Source organism: Elephantulus edwardii, unplaced genomic scaffold (genome assembly GCF_000299155.1).
Source record: "Elephantulus edwardii isolate Elephantulus edwardi_28Jun2011 unplaced genomic scaffold, EleEdw1.0 scaffold00032, whole genome shotgun sequence".
Taxonomy (NCBI): Eukaryota; Metazoa; Chordata; class Mammalia; order Macroscelidea; family Macroscelididae; genus Elephantulus; species Elephantulus edwardii.
Window position 1 is genome coordinate 9,561,769 of NW_006399782.1, and position 19,360 is coordinate 9,581,128.

Sequence of the window (19,360 nt, forward strand, 5' to 3'; positions counted from 1 at the left end):
TTACATCTTTCATTCTTTTTTCTTTTTTTTGTGGTTTTTTTTATGTTTTTTTAAAAAATAATTTTAATGAACATTTACAGAGAATTTGTATTTCCATTCATTAATTGCTGCACTTCTCTAACCGCCCAGCCCTCTCCCCCCACCCCCCAGTTCGCTCCTCTCTTTCAAAAGTAAAAGAAAAACTCCCTCCCTCCCTCAGCCCCAAGTACATTCCACTATGCAACCTTAATTGTGGACTCTTGTGATAACCATAACACCCTATCATACATCGCTTTTAAATTATTCAGTCCCTCATCTGTTTCAGTGCAGTATACACAATTTATCCAGTTTTTCTCAGTCTTACCCCCACCCTGATATCAGTCCCATTTTACAGCAGTGGCACCATGCAATATTTGTCCTTTCGCAACTGAGATATTTCACTCAGCATAATGTCCTCCAGGCTCACCCATTTTGAATAATATTGAATGAGTTCCTTGTTTTTCAATGCAGCATAGTATTCCGTTGTGTGAATATACCACAGCTTCTCTATCCATTTTTTTGTTGATGGGCACCTGGGTTGTTTCCAACTCCTTGTTATTGTGAACAGAGCTGCAATAAACATGGGTGTGCATATATCTGCTTGGATGTCAGTTATGGTCTTCTTGGGATATATTCCCAGTAGTGGAATTGCTGGGTCAAATGGTATCTCTATTTGCAGCTTTTTGAGAAAGTGCCACACCACCTTCCACAGTGGTTGCACATCTTTCATTCTTTTACTTTCATTTTGTATGAGATCAACACCTAAGTTTTTTGTTTTATATTTGCATATGAATATTCAATAATCCCTAAGTGATTTCTTGTATTGTCTTGACATTGTCTGAAAATTAATTGACCATAATATAAGGATTTCTTTCTGGCTTCTCACTTCAGTTTTGTTTATCTATAAACCAAATTTTGTGACAAACAAACATTGTCTTTGTATTATCTTTTATATAAATGCAAAAAACCCTCAAACTTACTATCATCAAGTCAGAACTAACTGCTAGCTGGCCCTCTAGTGGGTTTTCAGAGGCAGTAAATCCTGTGGGAGTTGATTGCCAATCTTTCTCACAACAAGCTCCTGGTGGATGGATTAGAACCACCAGATAGGTAACCCTTTGGGTTAGCAGTGCAGCTCTCTAGAGGCCATGTTACCGTGGCGCACTATGGACTTACAGAGAGTCTCGTAATGGTTTTTTAAATTATTTTTCAAAATTGTTTTGGATATTCTAGATCCTTTGCATTTCCATGTTTTTCTAAGGCTCAATTTATCAATAACTGCAAAATACTGGCAGTGATTTTGATAGAAAGCGCATTATTTTTATAGATCCTTTTGGAAATTATTACCATTGCCTTGGTTATCTGTTTTGTTGGTTATATGTTTTGTTGTTGTTGTGTGTATCACAGAGTCAACCAGCCCATAGCTGACCCTCCGGCAGGTTTTCAGAGGCAGTTAATAGCATGGAAAGAGACTGCCCTCCCATCCTTCTCCTGAGGAGCAGCTGGTAGCCTCAAACTGCATGCCCTTCAGATTGCAGCACAGCTTCTTGCCACGAGGCCACCAGAGCTCCCTTCTAATGCTGCCATAATAGACACTACAAGTGGATGCCCTTAACAAGCAGAACTGTATTCTTTTACCGGTTAAGAGATTAGACATCTAAATTCAGAGTACCAATAGCCCACCTCCCCCTCTCCTGCTCCCGGGGAAAGGTCTTTGTTTCCACCAGCATCAGTAGAGCTAGTGTCCCCTGGAGATCTCCATGTGTTTTGGTACTCCACCCCCCTGCTCCTACACCCCCATGTTATCGAGCTTCCTAGGGCAGGGACCTGAGTCTAAAAGGACCCTCCTGTCCTAGCAATTCTTTCTTTGTGATACTGAGGTATCACTCTCTCAACTTACTTTCTTATCTGTTTGTCTCTTCTGAAAGGGAGCCCTGGTAATGCAGTGCAGAGTGCATTGGGTAGCTAATCGAAAAGTCCCCTCCACCAGATGCTCTGCCGGAGAAGGAGGCGCAATATCCTCCTGTACCAGTCAGATCTGATTTGACGGTACACGCACACAAAATAATAAAAAAATTTAAAAAAAAAAAAGAAAAGTCCCCACTTTAAGCCCACCAGCTGTACCTTGGGAGAAAGATCAGCAGTCTCCTTCTACAGATATTTATAGCCTTAGAAACACAATAGAGGGACTAACAGGCAGTAGGTTTATCTCTTGTGTGGTAAAAGATATTACAAACTATACCCTATGAACCTGGAGAAATGATGGAAGTTATACAAGTGTTCAGGTCTTTCTTTCATACAGTCACTATGAGTCACCTATGACTCGATGGCAATTAACAACAACATAGAAATAGCTCAGTTGGCTTAGTGGACAAAAAGTGATGCGACCAAGTCAAAGGTGAGTGATTTTAATTTGCGGCCCTCAGGCCTGGTTTTAATGGTTTTTGGTCAAACATTCTTCTAAGTGGTACAGCATTGGTCTATCCACTTGCTGTACAGAGGTAATTCATGGTTGCTGTGATGCTAAACACTGTGACACAGATGTATCAAATGTGATAATGGTTACCCATGGTGGACAGTGTTTGGTGGAGCTTCCTGATTAAAACATGCTTGGAAGCAGGAGTGGTGTCCACTTCCAAAATAGTTTGCCTCCAGAAACTCTACGAACTTGGAGAAATGATGAAAGTTATACAAGGGTTCAGGTCTTCCATTCATAGGGTGGCTATGGGTTGCCCACAACTCAACAACCCTGTGGAAATTCCCCTTACATCATTTTTTAGTTGTGATGGGATTAAGGGCTGTTGCACTTTTACCCTTATTCCTATTTGGTTTCTCATATCCTGGGAAATCACTATGTGGTTTAGGTTTTAATATCATTGTTGTTGTGGTGTACAAGCGAGTCTGAGCAGACCCATAGCTGACCCTCCAGTAGGTTTTCAGAGACAATAAAACGCACAGGAAGAGTTGGTCCATCTTTCTCCTGTGGAGCAGCTGGTGGATGTGCATTGGGAGTGTAATTCCTTACCTCTAACCCAATAGAGCCACCCACCTTATATCATTGGATACATATAATTTGAAGTGCCGCACAATGCATGACACACAACAAAAAGAATTTTTTAACCCAAAAATGTGAAATGTTTCTCCTTTCATTTAAATATTTTTCTTTCCCATTTGTTTTCATCTTTTTATTTGAGACTTTTTCTTGAAGTTTCTGAGATTTCAAGAAAGTACCACATTTTTTTTTCTCTTGTGTCCCGTCAAATTGAATCTGACTGACACACAAAGAGATTGCTCCTCCTTTTCCAAAAGAGCATCTGGTAGATTCAAACCATGTGCCTTTGGGATTGCAGTGCAGCTTCTTGGCATCAGGCCACCAGAGGTCCCTAAAAAAGTATCACATTTTAAGGTGCTAAAAAGAAGATTCCAAAGGGCAGGGGAGGAAGACAAGGCAAAGCATTATAATGAAATGCGCAAGGAGCCGGAGTCAGAAAATCAAAAGGACTGAACTTGCTCAGCTTTTCTTAAACAGAAGGAACTAAAGAACAAATTCAACCCGTGAGTTGCAATGCTTAAGTATCCTATGGGCAGAATATTGAATATCCAGGAAGCACTAAATGAAGATGGAAGGAGTATACAGAGTCACTGTACAAAAGAATTGGCTCACACAGAAGAATTTCAAGAAGCAACATATGGTGAAGGAGGACGTTCAGGCTGCTCTGAAGAACCTGGTGAAAAATAAGCCTAGGAAATGATGGAATACCAACTGGCATATTTCAAAAACAGATGTTGTCTTGGATGTACTCAGCATGTTGTGCCAAGAAATCTGGAGGACAACCACCTAGCCAACTGAGTGGAAAAGAGCCATATTTATTCCCATTCCAATAAAATGTGGCATGACAGAGTGTGGAAATTATTGAACAATATCACTCATATTACACACAAGCAAAATCCTGCTGAAGATTATCCAGAAACAACTGGAACAGTTCATTGACAGAGAACTACTAGAAATACAACCTGGGTTTAGAAGAAATCATGGCACTAGAGACATTATTGTAAATATCAGATGGATCTTGGCAGAAAGCAAAGAAATATCTGTCAGTGTTTCATTGACTATGCAAAAGCATCTGACTGTGTAGATCACAGCAAATCGTGGCAAACACAAAATGGTAATCCGAGAATATTTGATTGTGCTTACATGAAACTTATACTTGAACTAGGAAGCAGTCCTCATAACAGAACTCATCAGGGATGTATCCTGCCTCCATATCTTTTCAATTTATAAGTAGAACAGGTCATTCAGGAGACTGAGCTTTATGAGGAAGAATGTGGCATCAGGATTAGAGGAAGACTCATCAACAACCTGCATTATGCAAATGGCATAACCTTGCTTACTGAAACTGAGGAGGACCTGAAGCACTTGCTGAAGAAAGTCAAGGTCTGTAGTCTTCAATATGGATTGAAGCTCAACATCAAGAAGACAAAGATTCTCTGCAGTAGGCCAAATGGTACCACCATGACAAATATTGATATTGTTAACAATTACAGTTTGCTTGGTTCGACAATCAACACTGTTGGCACCAGCAGTCAGGGAATCAAAAGATAGATTGCACTGAGAAAATCTGCTGTCAGGTACCTCTCCTTGAGTATTGAAAAGCAAGGATGTCAGTCTAGAAATTGCATACGACTCAGCTATCAACTCCTTGGAATATACCTCAAGAGAATGAGGACTGAGGCACAATTGGAGACTTGTATAGCAGTGTTCATAGCAGCGTTATTCACCATCACAGGAACATGGAAACAACCCAAATGTCCAACCACAATTGAATGGATTGAGAAATTATGGTACATACATAATGAATAGTACATGATGGAATACTATGCAGCATGCAAAAGCAATAATTGTGCAAATTACTACCGAACTTGGGAGGGACAGGAGAGAATTATGCTGAGTGAACTAACTCAGGCCCATAAGGACAAATACTGTATAAGACCATTATTGTAGAACATGTATGAAGTTACAAGCAGAGGCATGAGGATGGCAACGAGGTTAATCATAGGGTTGCACAATTTGATGGGTGGAGGGCAGGGTTGGTAAAGGAAATGGGAAAGATCCTATGTGAAAACAATGTATACAAATTTGTAAGTAAACCAGTATAAAATAAAAATTTAAGTGAAAAAAAATCAGGTGAATTCTTCAAAGTTAGAAAATTTATGAATTTGAAGTTCCTTCTAGCATTACTTTATTATCCATTTAAGAACTGCAGGATATCTAGGTATGGCTCCTAGTTTTTTCTTTAGTTTTGATTTGTGATTTATTAGTCTTGCTAAAGGTTAAGCATTTTCATTCATTTTGTTGAAGAATCAGTAATTTGTTTCACTGAATTTTGTCTGTTGTTTTCCTGTTTATATTTCATCAATTTCTGCTCTACTTTTCATTGTTTCCTTCATTTGCTTTTGGCTTATTTTTCTCTTGTGTTTTATGATTTCTTGAAATAAAAATGTAGATCATTGATTTGAGTTCTTTCCTTTGCTCTAACACACACATGTAGTGCTATGACTTTCACTTGGTTCTGCTAACTTGTATCTTGTATCTTATATATACTATCTTTTAAATATTTTTAAATTTTGGTATTTTGTGTGTGTGTACTGTCCAATCAGATCTAACTGGTACAGGAGGAGCTTGCCCCTCCATCTCCAGCAGAATAACATCTGGTGAATTAGAACTGCTTACCTCTGGGATTGCAGTACAGCTTCTTGCCACTTGGCCACCAGAGCTCCCTTATATCTTGTATGTTTTTTTAAAAATTTTATTTTATTATTTTTGTGTGTGTACCATCAAATTGGATCTGACTGGTACAGGAGGAAATTGTCCCTACTTCTCCAGCAGAACATCTGGTGGATTTGAACTGCGCACCTCTGGGATTGCAGTGTAGCTTCCTGCCACTAGGCCACCAGAGTTCCCTATATTTTATATGCGATATTTTAATTTTCATTTAATTCTTTGTTTTGCTCATTTTCTTTAAGACTTTATCTTTGATCCACAGGTTCTTTGAAACTGTGTATTTAAATTTCTAATAAATTGAGTATGTTACTGTTCTCTTCCTATTAATTTCTAGATTGGTTCCATTGTGGTTAAAGAACACATTCTTTATTTTAATTCTTTTTAAATTACTGATTTTTTAAAATGAACTAGGATATGGAATGGGATGGGTGAATGTTCCACGGATTCTGGAAAGAATCTAATTTTTCATTATTGGACAGTGTTCCATAAACTTCAAGAAGATTGTGTTGATTATGTTCAGTTCTTCTTTATGTCCTGATTTTTTTTCTGTCTTTAGAAAGGAGCTTCGGTGGCATTGTTCGAATCCACCAGCTGCTCCAAGAGAGGAAGATAAGCAATCTCCTCCTATAAAGAAACCTGATGGAGGGTTGTCATTATAAGACTGTGTTAATTAAAGGGCAGTGGTTTGTGGTTTGCTTACAGTGAGGTGTTCAGTTCTCCAACTATAAATGTGAATTTGTCAACTTATCCTTTAAACTCCCTAAGTGTTTGTTTCATGTATTTCGAAACTCTGTTGTTTGCTCTATATACATTTAAGATTAATGTAGCTTCTTTTTTACTTTTTATCCTGATTTAAGTAAAAATTTACAGAGAACATTAACCTTTCGTTCAAAAATTCATACATATTTTATTTCATGGCATTTTTTTGAATCCCCACAATGTAACTGCTTTCTTCCCATTTCCCAGTTCCAGAGTTTCACTACATCTTGCTGGTTGAATGATCACTTTACTATTATATAATGTTGTTCTGTTGCTAGTAATTTTCTTACTTTGTAGTATACTTTATCTGTTAATATTGCTAATATTAAAGTTTCTTTTAACAAATTAGAGATAAATGCTATCTTTTCCCCATTCTTTTTATTATTCTCTATGTTATTATTATTATTATTATTATTATTCTCTGTAATATTCTGCTTAAACTGAGCTCCTTATAATTAGGTCATTTTTATAATATACTCACTCTGCTAACGTTATGCATTTAGTTGCTATATTTAGACCACTTAAATTTAAAATAATGACTAATATATTAAGACTACAGTCTGTAACTTCAATATTTGTTTTTTCTACTTCTTGTCTCTTGTGTTCCAGTAGATTACTATTTTGGTTTTGTTGAGATTTAAAATTTCAATTTATTGATCATTTTGCCCAAGTATATCTTTTTGTATTGTTTTCTTAATGTTTGCCCTGATGGTGTCATTGTTGTTATGTGTCATTGAATCGGCACCAATTAACTCATAGTGACCATGTACACAACAGAATAGAAACTTACCAGATCCTACATCACTATTTTTTTTTAAAAAGGTAGGATTTCTTTTAATAGGGTGATATATATCTATATGCACATAGAGTACTTTAAAAATGTTGTTGTTGTTATGTGCCATTGAGTCACCTGCAACTCATAGTGATCCTATGTACAATAGCCCTAAACCCTGCTCTATTCTGGGTCAATCTTATTGTCTCTAACACACATACCCCCACTACCCCAGTCACTGAATCAATCCATCTCATCAAGGGTCTTCTTCTCTTGTGCTGTCCCTCCACTCTCCCAAGCATGATATCCCTCTTCAAGGGCTGGTCCCTCCTTGTAATATATCTAAATATGTCACACGAAGCTTCAGAATCCTTGCCTCCAAGGAGTAGCCTGGTTTCACTCTCTCCAGGAGGAACTTATTTATTCTCTTAGCAGTCCATGGTATATTCAGTACTCTTGTCCAGCACCACAGCTCAAAGGCATCTATTCTTCTTCTGTCATTCAAGTGTGTGAATTATCATCATTCTAAAACATAAATCAGCCTTAATTTGATACTGTCAGAGTAAAAGAGCTCGTACTGGTCATTCTAACCTTGCTGTGCTTGCCTCTTGAAGTTACACATGAACAAAATAGCTGCACTGGATCTCAGTTTTCATGTTGTCATCATTATATACTGTCAATGTGTAAAGAGTCTTGGGAATATGCCAACTTATATTGTTGTTGTTATGTGCCGTCGAGTCGTTTGTGACTCATAGCGACCCTATGTACAACAGCCCTAAACCCTGCTCTATCCTGTGCCAATCGCATTGCCTCTGACACACCCATCCCGATTACCCCAGTCACTGAATCAATCCACCTCATAGAGGGTCTTCCCCTTTGTCCACATTCCCACCAGACACTCGTCCTCACAGGGCCCCCCCACCTCTGATGCCCCATTCTGTGGAAGACTCACATAATCAAAATACCCTTAACATTTTAAAAATACCATTAAGTCACCTAAAATTAGTAATCTTTTAAAAAAAAATCCAGCCTAAACTTAAACCCTCTAAAATGAAAACCCTTTAAATTTAAAAATTAAATTTTAAGTCATTAAAATCTTTATACATGATAGTTTTTAACCAAGTGCAATTCCATTTATACTATTTTATTTAAGGTCATACTTGGTAAGGCATAGTAAAAATAAAATCTACATAACAATCCTATTGTTGTTGTTTTTAAGGGCCATCAAGTCGTAGACAACTCATAGCTACCCTATAAACGAAAGACCTGAGCACTGTTCATAGAATTTCAGAAGGCAAGTCATTTCAGAAGTGGGTACCACTCCTGCTTCCAAGCTTGTTTTAATCTGGGAGCTCCACCAAACTTTTTCCATCATGAGTAACCATTATCACATTTGGCACATCAGTGTCACAGTATTTAGCATCGCAGCAAACATGCGTTACCTCTGTATAGCAATGCACAGACTAGTGCTATACGACCTAGAAGAATGTTAGACAAAAACCAATTTAAACCAGCACTGAGGGCTGCACTTTGGGCTTGGTAGCATAACTTTCTGTCCTCTAGGCCAACATACCTCTCTCTATGTTGTCGTTGTTATTGTTGTTAAGTGCCGTCAAGTCGCAGATGACTCATAGTGCCATGCTGCCTAACAAAAAGGGTTTTTAAATAGGAGGCCTTATCACATATCCTCATATCCCTTAGCAAATCAACATTCCACCCTACTGCTCACGAAATCCCAACCATCAACTTCTGTAGAACCATCTCCTGTAGATGACTTACAAACTAGTCTTCATCCATAACAATCTAACACTATATTTAATTTCTTGCTACAAAGTGTGTTTCATTTCCCACCCCCCCAAAAAAGTAGTTTTTGCATGTCATTCTGGACCTCTTCACCCACTTGCTGGCTTTATTTCATTATACAGAGAGTAGTTAACATTTGGGCACTAAAGTGGAGCTGCCTCTACAATGGCTCAGACAAAATACACTTGAAGAACTGCATGTTAGAAGGATCATGTCCATGTTCAGTTAAGGTTTGCAAACTGCTTGAAGACACAATCCATGTAGGCGGACTGCCTGGCCCAGATTCCTTCCAGAAAACCCATGTGGCCTCTATACAAAGCAAGGACCAAAGTCACATTAGGGTTTTGCTTAGCAGTTTCTATTGGAATAACATGACAGGATGAGAAAACATCATCCACAGAATTCAGACACAAGACAGGAATTCCTATGGACTTTAGTCTCAAATTTCAATTAACATCAAGTGTAATAATCATCGATCATTTGCATCCAAACATAACTGAAGTTAACCGCTTGTCAAAATCTCTGATGGATTTAGTCTTCATGACATGATCGGTATCAATTTGTTTTACAAACATGTGCCAATTCTTATTAACTGAAGACTGCAGACAAGTTGTCAACCAGTAATTAAAAAGCAGCCTGTTCAGGGGCTTCTCCAATGACTCTGAGCAAGCAAAGCTATTTCAACAGAGTGAAAAAGCTGGTGTTGCCATCAGAGGAGTTTTTTACCCATTTTTCCCCAAGTACTTTTTTTTTTAAAAAAGTTCCTCCCACCGAAACTCCTGCTACTAGGAAAGGAGCGAAAGAGTACAGGCCGTGCACATGGTGAATGTGGTCGTTGCTGTTATGTGCCATCGAATCACTTGCAACTCATAGCGACTCTATGTACAAGAGCTCTAAACAGCGTTCTATGCTGTGCCAACCTCACCGTCTCAAACACATTCATTCCCACCACTCCACTCACAGAATCGATCCATCTCATCGAGGGTCTTCCTCTCCTGAACTGTCCCTCCACTCTCCCAAACATGATGTCCCTCTCTAAGGACCAGTCAGTCCCTCCTTGCAACATGCCCAGAGTATGTCAGATGAAGCTTCAGAATCCTTGACTCCAAGGAGCAACTCAGCTTCACCCTCTCCAGAACAAACCTGCTTGTTCTCCTAGCAGTCCATGGTATATTCACTCTTCTCCAGCACCACAGCTCAAAGGCATCAATCCTCTTTCTATCATCCTTATTCATTGTCCAACTCTGAATCATAGCACGTAATTGCAAAGACTATAGCCTGGATCAGGTGCACCTTAGTCTCCAGCCTGATGTCATTGCTCTTTAGTACTCTTGAGAGATCTCTCACAGCTGACTTTCCTAATGCAATTCATATCCTGATTTCCTGGCTGCTATTACCAAGAGTGTTGACTGTGGAACCAAGTAAACTAAAACGGTTAACTATCTCAATCTCTTCACCATCCATACTGATGCTGTCAATTGGCCCAGTGGTGAGAATCTTGGTTTTCTTGATGTTGAGCTTCAATCCGTATTGAAGACTGCAGTCCTTGACCTTCTGCAGCAAGCACTTCAGGTCCTCCTCAGATTCAGCAAGCAGATTGTTGATGATTCTTCCACTTATCCTGATGCCACATTCCTCCTCATACAGCCCAGCATCTCAGATGATCTGTTCTTCATACCGATTGAAAAGGTATGGAGACAAAATACATCCCTGATGTACCCCTTTCTTGATTATGAACCATCAGTGTCTCCCTGCTCTGTTGTGATGACTGCCTCTTGGTCCAAGTATAGGTTTCCCATTAGCACAATCAAATGTTCTGGGATTCCCATTCTTCTCAGAGTCAGCCATAGCTTGATGTGTGATCCACACAGTCAAAAGCCTTTGCATAGTCAATGAAGCACAGGTAGACACTCTTCTGGTATTCTTTGCTTTCTGCCAAGATCCATTTAACATTTGCTATAATATCCCTAGTACCACAACCTCTTCCAAATCCAGCCTGCACATCTGGCAGTTCTCTGCTGACATATTGTTCCAAACATTTTTTAATCATTTTCAGCAGAATCTTGCTTGCATGTGATATCAATGATATTGTTCGATAATTTCCACACTCTGTTGGGTCTCCTTTCTTTGGAATGGGAACAAATATCGATCTCTTCTAGTCAGTTGGCCAGCTGGCTGTCCTCCAGATTTTCTGGCACAACTTAGTGAGCACATCCAGGGCAACGTCTGTTTGCTGAAATAAATCAATTGGTATGCCGTCAACTCCTGGAGCCTGGTTTTTTGCCAATTCCTTCAGAGCAACTTGAACTTCCTCCTTCATCACCACAGGCTCTTGCTCATATGTTATTTCATGAAATTCCTCTGTGTCAGCCAATTCCTTCTGATACAGTGACTCTGTGTACTCCTTCCGTCTGCTTTTGATATGTCCTGGATCATTTGACATTCTACCCAAACGATCTTTAAGTATTACCACCATGGCTTGAATTTGTTTTTCAACTCCTTCAGCTTAAGAAATGCTGAGCGAGTCTGGCCCTTTTGATTTTCTGACTCCAGCTCTCTGCATATTTCATTATAGTATCTTACTTTGTCGTCCTGAGCTGCCTTTTGAAATTTTCTGTTCAGCTCTTTGATTTCTTGATTTCTTCCTTTAGCTTTTGCTTCTCGGTTCTCTAATGCAATACTCAGAGTCTCATCTGACATCCATCTTGGTCTTCTTCAAACTTTGTAATGATCTTTTGCATTCTTCATCGACGATTTTCTTGATATCCTCCCAGAGCTCATTTGGTCTATGCTCGTTGGTGCTCAAGGCCTCAAACCTGTTCCTGAGGTGGTTTTGAAATTCGAGTGGGACTTAAGGTCAAATCTTGGTTCCCGTGGACTTGATTTAATTTTCCTCAGCTTCATCTTGAACTTGCATATGAGTAGTTGGTGGTCTGTCCCACAATCAGCACCCGGTCTGGTTTTCTCTGCTGATACTGGGAAAATGGGAAAGGGACCCTTGCTGAGAAGGCCATTGCCAGACAAATAGTTTGGGGATTCCAGGAGGGGAGAGAGATGGAGCTTTCCTCATCCCCATGCTTCACAGCTGTTTCCAAATCTTCAGTGTTAGCACAGCAGTAAGTCCTTGGTGTCAAGAGATTCTTCCTCGTCATTTCTCTGTTGTTAAAAACACACCATCTGAAGTATCTCAGTCACAAAAGGAAACATACTGCATGGCGCCACTGTTGTAAAACAGGACTGACATGGGAGTTGGGGGAAGACTGGAAAGATGGCTTCAATAATGTATACTGCATTGAAGCAGATGAGGGAGAAAACTGTTTAAAAGAGATATGTGATTAGGTATTTCTGTCATGACAGGAGTCCAGAGCAAAGGCTGCATAGTGGAGTGGACCTGCGGGAGGGTTTGTAAAACAATGAAAGAATTTTTCTTTTACTTTTCCAAGAGGGTAGTATACTAGTGTTGGGAGTATTGGGAGGGGAGAAAAGTGCAACAGTGAATGAATGGGGAAAAAACTTGGACAATGAATAAAGAATGTCAATTCATAAAATACACACACACACACACACACACACACACACACACACACACACACACAAAAGAAAACAAAACACAAAACAATCCACACATCTGTATCCCAGTTCCTCACTGAGCTGGATCATATGAAGAATATACAAGTCTTTGCTTTTTTATTTTTCCTCATGAGGGGAGGCAACAGTAAGATAGTAGGTCTGGTGCTGGTGTCCATGTACCACTTACTGTTATGATTATCAAACAGACCCAGTGAGATCTGCTCTCCATCTGGAGTTTAATATGCTCATACCTGTATTGTGAGAGCTTGGAAGATGTGAAAGGTCTCAGCAACGTCTGGCCCTGGCTCTCCCAGCACCACACCGTTAGTAATACGTCTCGGCCACCATGGGGCAATGGTCCTGAAGAAAGCAGCTGAAACTCTCACCTCCGGTCACTAACTGGGGTTTATTTTTTTTGTAGATGTGTGGGTGTTGAGAGTTTTCTATACATTTCAGCTATCAATCTCTTGTCCATTTGATTATTTGCCTTTTCTGGAGTATTCCCTTCTTTCTAGACTTTTCATCCCAGTAAGGACTAGAGTCCTCACTTCCTCTGGTCCCCTCTCTGCACCTGCCAGAGGCTTCAGCCCACCCCCTGCTCCCCTCCAGTGGGGCACGCCACATATTGGGTGCAACAACTCAGAGCCCTGGCCTGGACCACTGCATCTATATCTTCCATCCATATTTCCTTCTTTCCTTCCTTCCACTAGTTTATTTACAAAATTCAAATACATTGTTTGCATATCAAATCATTCCCTTTTCCCTCAACCCCCATCAAATTGTGTGACCCCATGATTAATACACACACACACACACAAACACAATTCCTCACGCCCCTTGGATCCTCATACTACATTAATGGTTTTGTACAGTATTTGTCCCTGTGGGACTGAGTTAGTTCACTCATCATAATGCTCTTCTGTCCTTGTCAAGTTAGGTAATAATTTTATACTGGTATACATACAAAGTTCATAAAGTTCATATACATTGTTTTTTCACACCAGTCCTTTTGCTTTTCCTTTACCAATCTCTTTTACCCATCAAATTGTGCAACCCTATGTTAAAGCCTCCCACCCCCACCTGATCCTCATACACGCTCTGCAGTGATGGTTCATGGTAGCATTATTCATCATAGCAAGAACATGGAAACAGACCAAATGCCCAACCACAATGGAATGTATTGAGACATTATGGTACATTCACACAATGGAATACAATGCAGAAGGCAGGAGCAGTGGTTTTGTAAATTACTACCTAACATTGGAGGCGCTGGAGAGCATTATGCTGTCTGAACTAACTCAGTCTCATAAAGCATCATTCTTAAGATGTCTATTGTACTTAAACCCATGGTTACAGTCACTGAGTCAATCCATCTCATTAAGACTTTTCCTCTCCTTTGCTAAGTCTCTACTTTTCCAAGCATGAAGTAATTTTCCAAGGGCTCTTCCCTCCGCTAATGAACCCAAATCTTTTTCTTCCCTCTGCTTTGTTTCAGACAGGGAGAGACCAGTAGTTGCTATCTATCTATCTATCTATCTATCTATCTATCTATCTATCTACCTATCATCTCTTTAATAATGTAATCATTAAAACTGTGTCAAGTCGGTTATGATTCTCACTATAAAGTAACTGTTTTGGGCCTTTTACACTTTAAACTCTATGATGTTAATGAGGTAACATGAGAGGTTATTATGTAATGATATGACCAGACCTAATTCTATGTAGGGGAAGCCTTTTCAAGGATGTGGCCTACATGAAAAATACATTTAGACTTTCTCGCAAAGTAAGCTAGTTTTGGCTCAATACTGAATCATTACTTCTAGACTTGACCCAATGGCCTACCTAACTGTTGGCCTTGGACTCTTCAACTTCCAAAGTTAGGTATCTGCTTCTCTGCCTGCCAAACTTGGACTTACCAGTCTCTGAAACCATTTGCTGTCCTGTTGACCTTGGACTGACAGCCTCCTCAGACACCTTTCTCTTGAAGTCTGACCCATGGACTTTGGAATTCCAGCCTCTATAAGCCTATGAGTAATCTCCTTTCAATAAGACTGGGTCTCTCTCTCTCCATGCATATAAATACACATCACTGATTTTGCTTTTTTGGATAATTCAGGCAAAGATAATCACTTGGTTGTTTTCCCTCTCAACAAGAAACTGAAGAAAAATCATTCAACAGATAAGAGAAATGCTGTTTCATTAAAACAATTCTGTAGTATCTCCTTAACCCTAAATTTTAGTTTTATTCACAATTATTTTCAACACAACTTTCAGGAGTTTTACATAGAAAAGAATCAGAAATACAATTAAAACAATGAATATTTATTATAAATCAAGTTAGGAGATTTCAAAATTAAAGGCAATAGTTGTTGTTGTTATGTGCCATTGAGTTGCCTGCAACTCATAGCAACCCTATATGTACAGGAGCCCTACACCTTGCTCTATCCTGTGCCAACTTGACCATCTCTGACACATTTACTCCCACCACCCCAATCACAGAATCGATCCATCTCATCAAGGGTCTTCCTCTCCTGTGCCGTCCCTCCACTTTCCCAAATATGATGTTCTTCTCCAAGGACCAGCCCCTCCTGCAATATGCCCAAAGTATGTCAGATAAAGCTTCAGAATCCTTGTCTCCATGGAGCAGCCCAGCTTCACCCTCTCCAGGACACACCTGTTTGTTCTCCTAGCAGTCATGGTATATTCCACACTCTTCTCCAGCACCACAGCTCAAAGACATCAATTCTCTTTCTATCATCCCTAGTCACTGTCCAACTCTCCAATGCATAGCATGCAACTGTGAAGACTATAGCCCAGGTCAGGCGCACCTTAGTCTCTAGCTTGATGTTGTTCTTCAGTACTCTGGAGAGGTCCCTGACAGCTGATCAAAGATAATAGTAGGGTAAGACAAAGCACTGAGAATGACTCCCAGCTTGTGGGCAAATTTACTTAACATCTGAGGCTATGTTTTCATCAGTCAAATGAAAATAATACTTATATTTAATAAAAGATATGTTAAGATCAATGGACAAAAACATGAAAATGCTGCTGTGGTATATAGCTATACGTTGGCTTTTTTAGCCATTAAAGTTAGCCCCCTCTTGTCTCCAGCTACCTTACTGCAGACATATGGTCTTGCAAATCAGCATGGTCTTGCAAACCATCAACAGGTGTGGGCTACAATAAGAGAAAGAGTGCTTCCCACACTGGAGTGCAAGACTTGAGGTGAGCAAGACTTGTGATGAGAAGACTTGAGGGAGACTGGAGAAGATGCTGTTGGTGAGACCCTGATCATGGTGTTGGAGACACTGTGGCACTGCTGTAGAGAAACTGTGGCAAGGTGTAAACATAAGAGCCCTGAGAAAAAGGCCACACAGTTAAAGGCGTTTGTTGTTCTTGCCAGATACTTGAAGGAGAAGCTGACTTCTAATGTGCAGGATGTTTGCTTTATTGGAGGTAAACGTTGTATTATTTGGACTTGACCGCTAACTGAAACTGGAGCCTGGACTAATTGAGGAATTGTACCTTGAAACTGTTGGACTAAAACTTGGGCTTGTTTAGTGGGATATTCTTTGCCTTTCCCACTCTTCAATTTCCTTTCCTAATGCACATCATTGTTGGTACTATAACTGTGAGTTAGCAATGAATAAACAAACCTCTTGCTGTTGGTATGGCTCTATAGGCACCATAAGACTGGGCTAAGGTCTCTTTATCTGCTTTCTGCTCTGCAGCATTTAGGAGTTGTGTTATTTTCATTCTCTCTGGCCCTTCCTGAGAGATGCTCATGACCTTGTGATCCTATGTCCCAGATGGTAATCAATAAAAGCTTAAAAATGTAACACTCATTCAAAGTTTGGAATAAAATTTAATTTCTTTTATCATGATAGTATGACACATATTCCTCAGTCTTGGGTTATTTTTAGTCTCAATGCAAAATAAACTATCACACTCTTTGAAAATATTACATTTAAATCTTAACATTTCTTCAGTCATCACTGTCACTTCCTGAATCACTCAGCTGCAAATCACTTCCTAAAGTGAAAAAGAAATAGAAAAATTAGATTAATTATTAAATAATGTACTGATTTCTACATAAAACATTGTATATACCAGAACTTCTAAGCTGATTATGCTCAGACAGTATTTTGCCATTAATAATCAGATGCCTAAAAAAAAAAAGTTTAAGCCTTTGAGCTGTGATGCTGGAGAAGAATGCTGAATATACCATGGACTGCTAGGAGAACAAACAGGTTTGTCCTACAGAGAGTGACACCAAGCTGCTCCTTGGAGGCAAGGATTCTGAAGCTTCGTCTGACATACTTTGGACATGTTTCAAAGAGTGACCAGGCCTTGGAGAGGAATATCATGCTTGGAAGAGTGAAGGGACAGTGCAAGAGAAGAAGACCATCTAAGAGATAGATTGATACAGTGGCTGTGGTAATGGGGGTAGATGTATCACAGACAATTAGGTTGGCTCAGGATAGAGCAGGGCTCAGAGCTTTTTTTCCTAGGGTCGCTATAAATTTCAGCCGACTCGGTGACACACAACAACAATCAGATGCAAGCTTAAACATGATTTTCAGATATGTAGAAAAGTTGGGTTTACTCTTATTCTACTTCACTTATTTAATAACACCATGGAATCAGAGAAAATGTGGTCTAGAAGACTAGATGAATACAATTTTGAAGCGTGAAAAAAGTGTGAGTATTTATTTAAAATGAAGCACTGGTATATTAACACAATACAATGCTGTGCTGCATTGACAAACAAGGAACTCATGAAACATACAAAATGGGTGACCCTAGAGGACATTATGCTGAGTGAAATATCTCAGTCACAAAAGGACAAATACTGCATAGTGCCATTGTTATAAAAGAAAACTGACATGGGGGTTGGGGGAGACTGAAAAAGATGGGATAAATAATGTATACTACATTGAAACAGATGAGGGTGAGAACTGTTTACAAGTGCTATATGATTAGATATCAAAGGGATTGAATTTGGGTTATGAAAGAAAGACAAAAATGAAGAATGACCTATCAAAGGAACAGATTTGGAAAAGAAAAGACACAATAGCAATTTTATGAAGTTATGTTTGAGATACTGAGTAAAATACTCAAGTATAAGTACATGTCAGTTGTTGTTGTTATTTTAGGTGCCGTCGAGTACAACTCATAGTGACCCTGTCAACCAGATCTGAATCCTGTTCTATCCTGTGCCACCTCATCATCTGTGATAAATTAGAGCCCACTGTCACAGTCACCATGTAAATTCATCTCTTTTGGATTCTTCCTCTCTTTCACTGACCTTCCACCTTTCCAAGCATACTGTTTATTTCCAAAGAATAGCCTCTCCTAGAAACATATATAGCACTTGTCTGTCAGCTTACTGTACTGGTATAACTTGTGCATTTCTGTGATGCTGGAAGCTATCTTAACAGTTTTTCAAATGTCAGAAGGGTCACTCACAGTGAACAAGCTGCAGCAGCGCTCCTAGATTGAGACAGACTAGAAAGCAGGATTGGTCATCCACTTCCAAAATAACAGGCCTATGAAAACTTAATGAACAAAAAATTCCAAGGGTAGCTATAGTATTAGAATGTGTCATAGGTAATTAGAAATATAGATATAGATGAGATAGAGATAGATATATATAACTCAAGATAGAAGTTGGAGTTGAAGATAGTGATATGATATTTTCCTATTCTCTCCCTAGCTCCTCATGTCAGCCTATTTTATAACAGCGGTATTAGGCAGTATTTGCTAAATTTTTTTTAAAAGATGGGATAAATAATGTATACTGTATTGAAACAGATTAAGGAGAGAACTATTTAAAAGAGAAATATGATTAGATATTATGACAGGAGTCCAGAATGAAGGTAGCATAGTGGAGTGCACCTGGGGGGAAGAGACTGAATAACAATGAAAGAATTTTTTTCTTTTACTTTTCAAAAAAGAAAAGCAGATTGGGGTGGAGGGTTGAGTAGGGAGAAAAGTGCAGCAATGAATGAATGGAAATCCAAAGTGTCTGTAAACTTTCATTAAAATCAATTTAAATTTTTTTTTACTTTCATTAAAATCAATTTAAATTTTTTTTTGGTGTGGAGATACTAATTTAAAATTTTTTAAAAAGTAGATTCAAATATATGGCTCAATTTGTATTCTGGTAAAACCATGTTTGAACGTTTACCAAGCGAACTATATAACACTTGATGATAAATTACTTTTTAATCTTATCTTGACATTACATTTCATATGTACAGTAATTCTATTTAAGGCAGTAAAGAGAACTTAAACATGTATCTCAGAGTGTGTGCCATTGAGTCAGAACTGACCCCTAACTGATCAGAGGAAGTAAAATGCATGGGAAGAGATTGCCCTTCTTTCTCCCATGAAGCAGCTGGAGACGTGAACTGCATGTTTTGGGGACTGCAACACAGTCCCCATCACTGGAACCTATAATAAGCTATCACTTTGACCCCATTGGTAAGAAGCTGCACTGCATGATATTCGTGATGGCACATATTCTTCAGAAATACAGCTCAAATTTCTATTAATACTGCTGAAATTATATTTGTGTTACCTTCAAAAATTTTTTGCTATGCATGATTTTACTATAAAATAAAATGATACTGTTTGGCAATTTCTTTTTTTTT

The 19,360-nt window shown here is 39.0% G+C and overlaps 1 protein-coding gene and 1 pseudogene across 1 annotated transcript in view; both read right to left on the reverse strand.

The window, feature by feature from the left end:
• Positions 1-9,294: 9,294 nt before the first annotated feature.
• LOC102875886 lies at positions 9,295-16,490 on the reverse strand (annotated as a pseudogene).
• Positions 16,491-16,689: 199 nt separating this feature from the next.
• EAF2 (ELL associated factor 2) overlaps positions 16,690-19,360 on the reverse strand; it is a 65,720-nt gene continuing 63,049 nt past the window's right edge. Inside the window, exon 6 of the mRNA XM_006884311.1 lies at positions 16,690-16,736. Coding sequence (XP_006884373.1) covers positions 16,690-16,736 — 47 coding nt within the window. The remainder of the gene's footprint in view (positions 16,737-19,360) is intronic.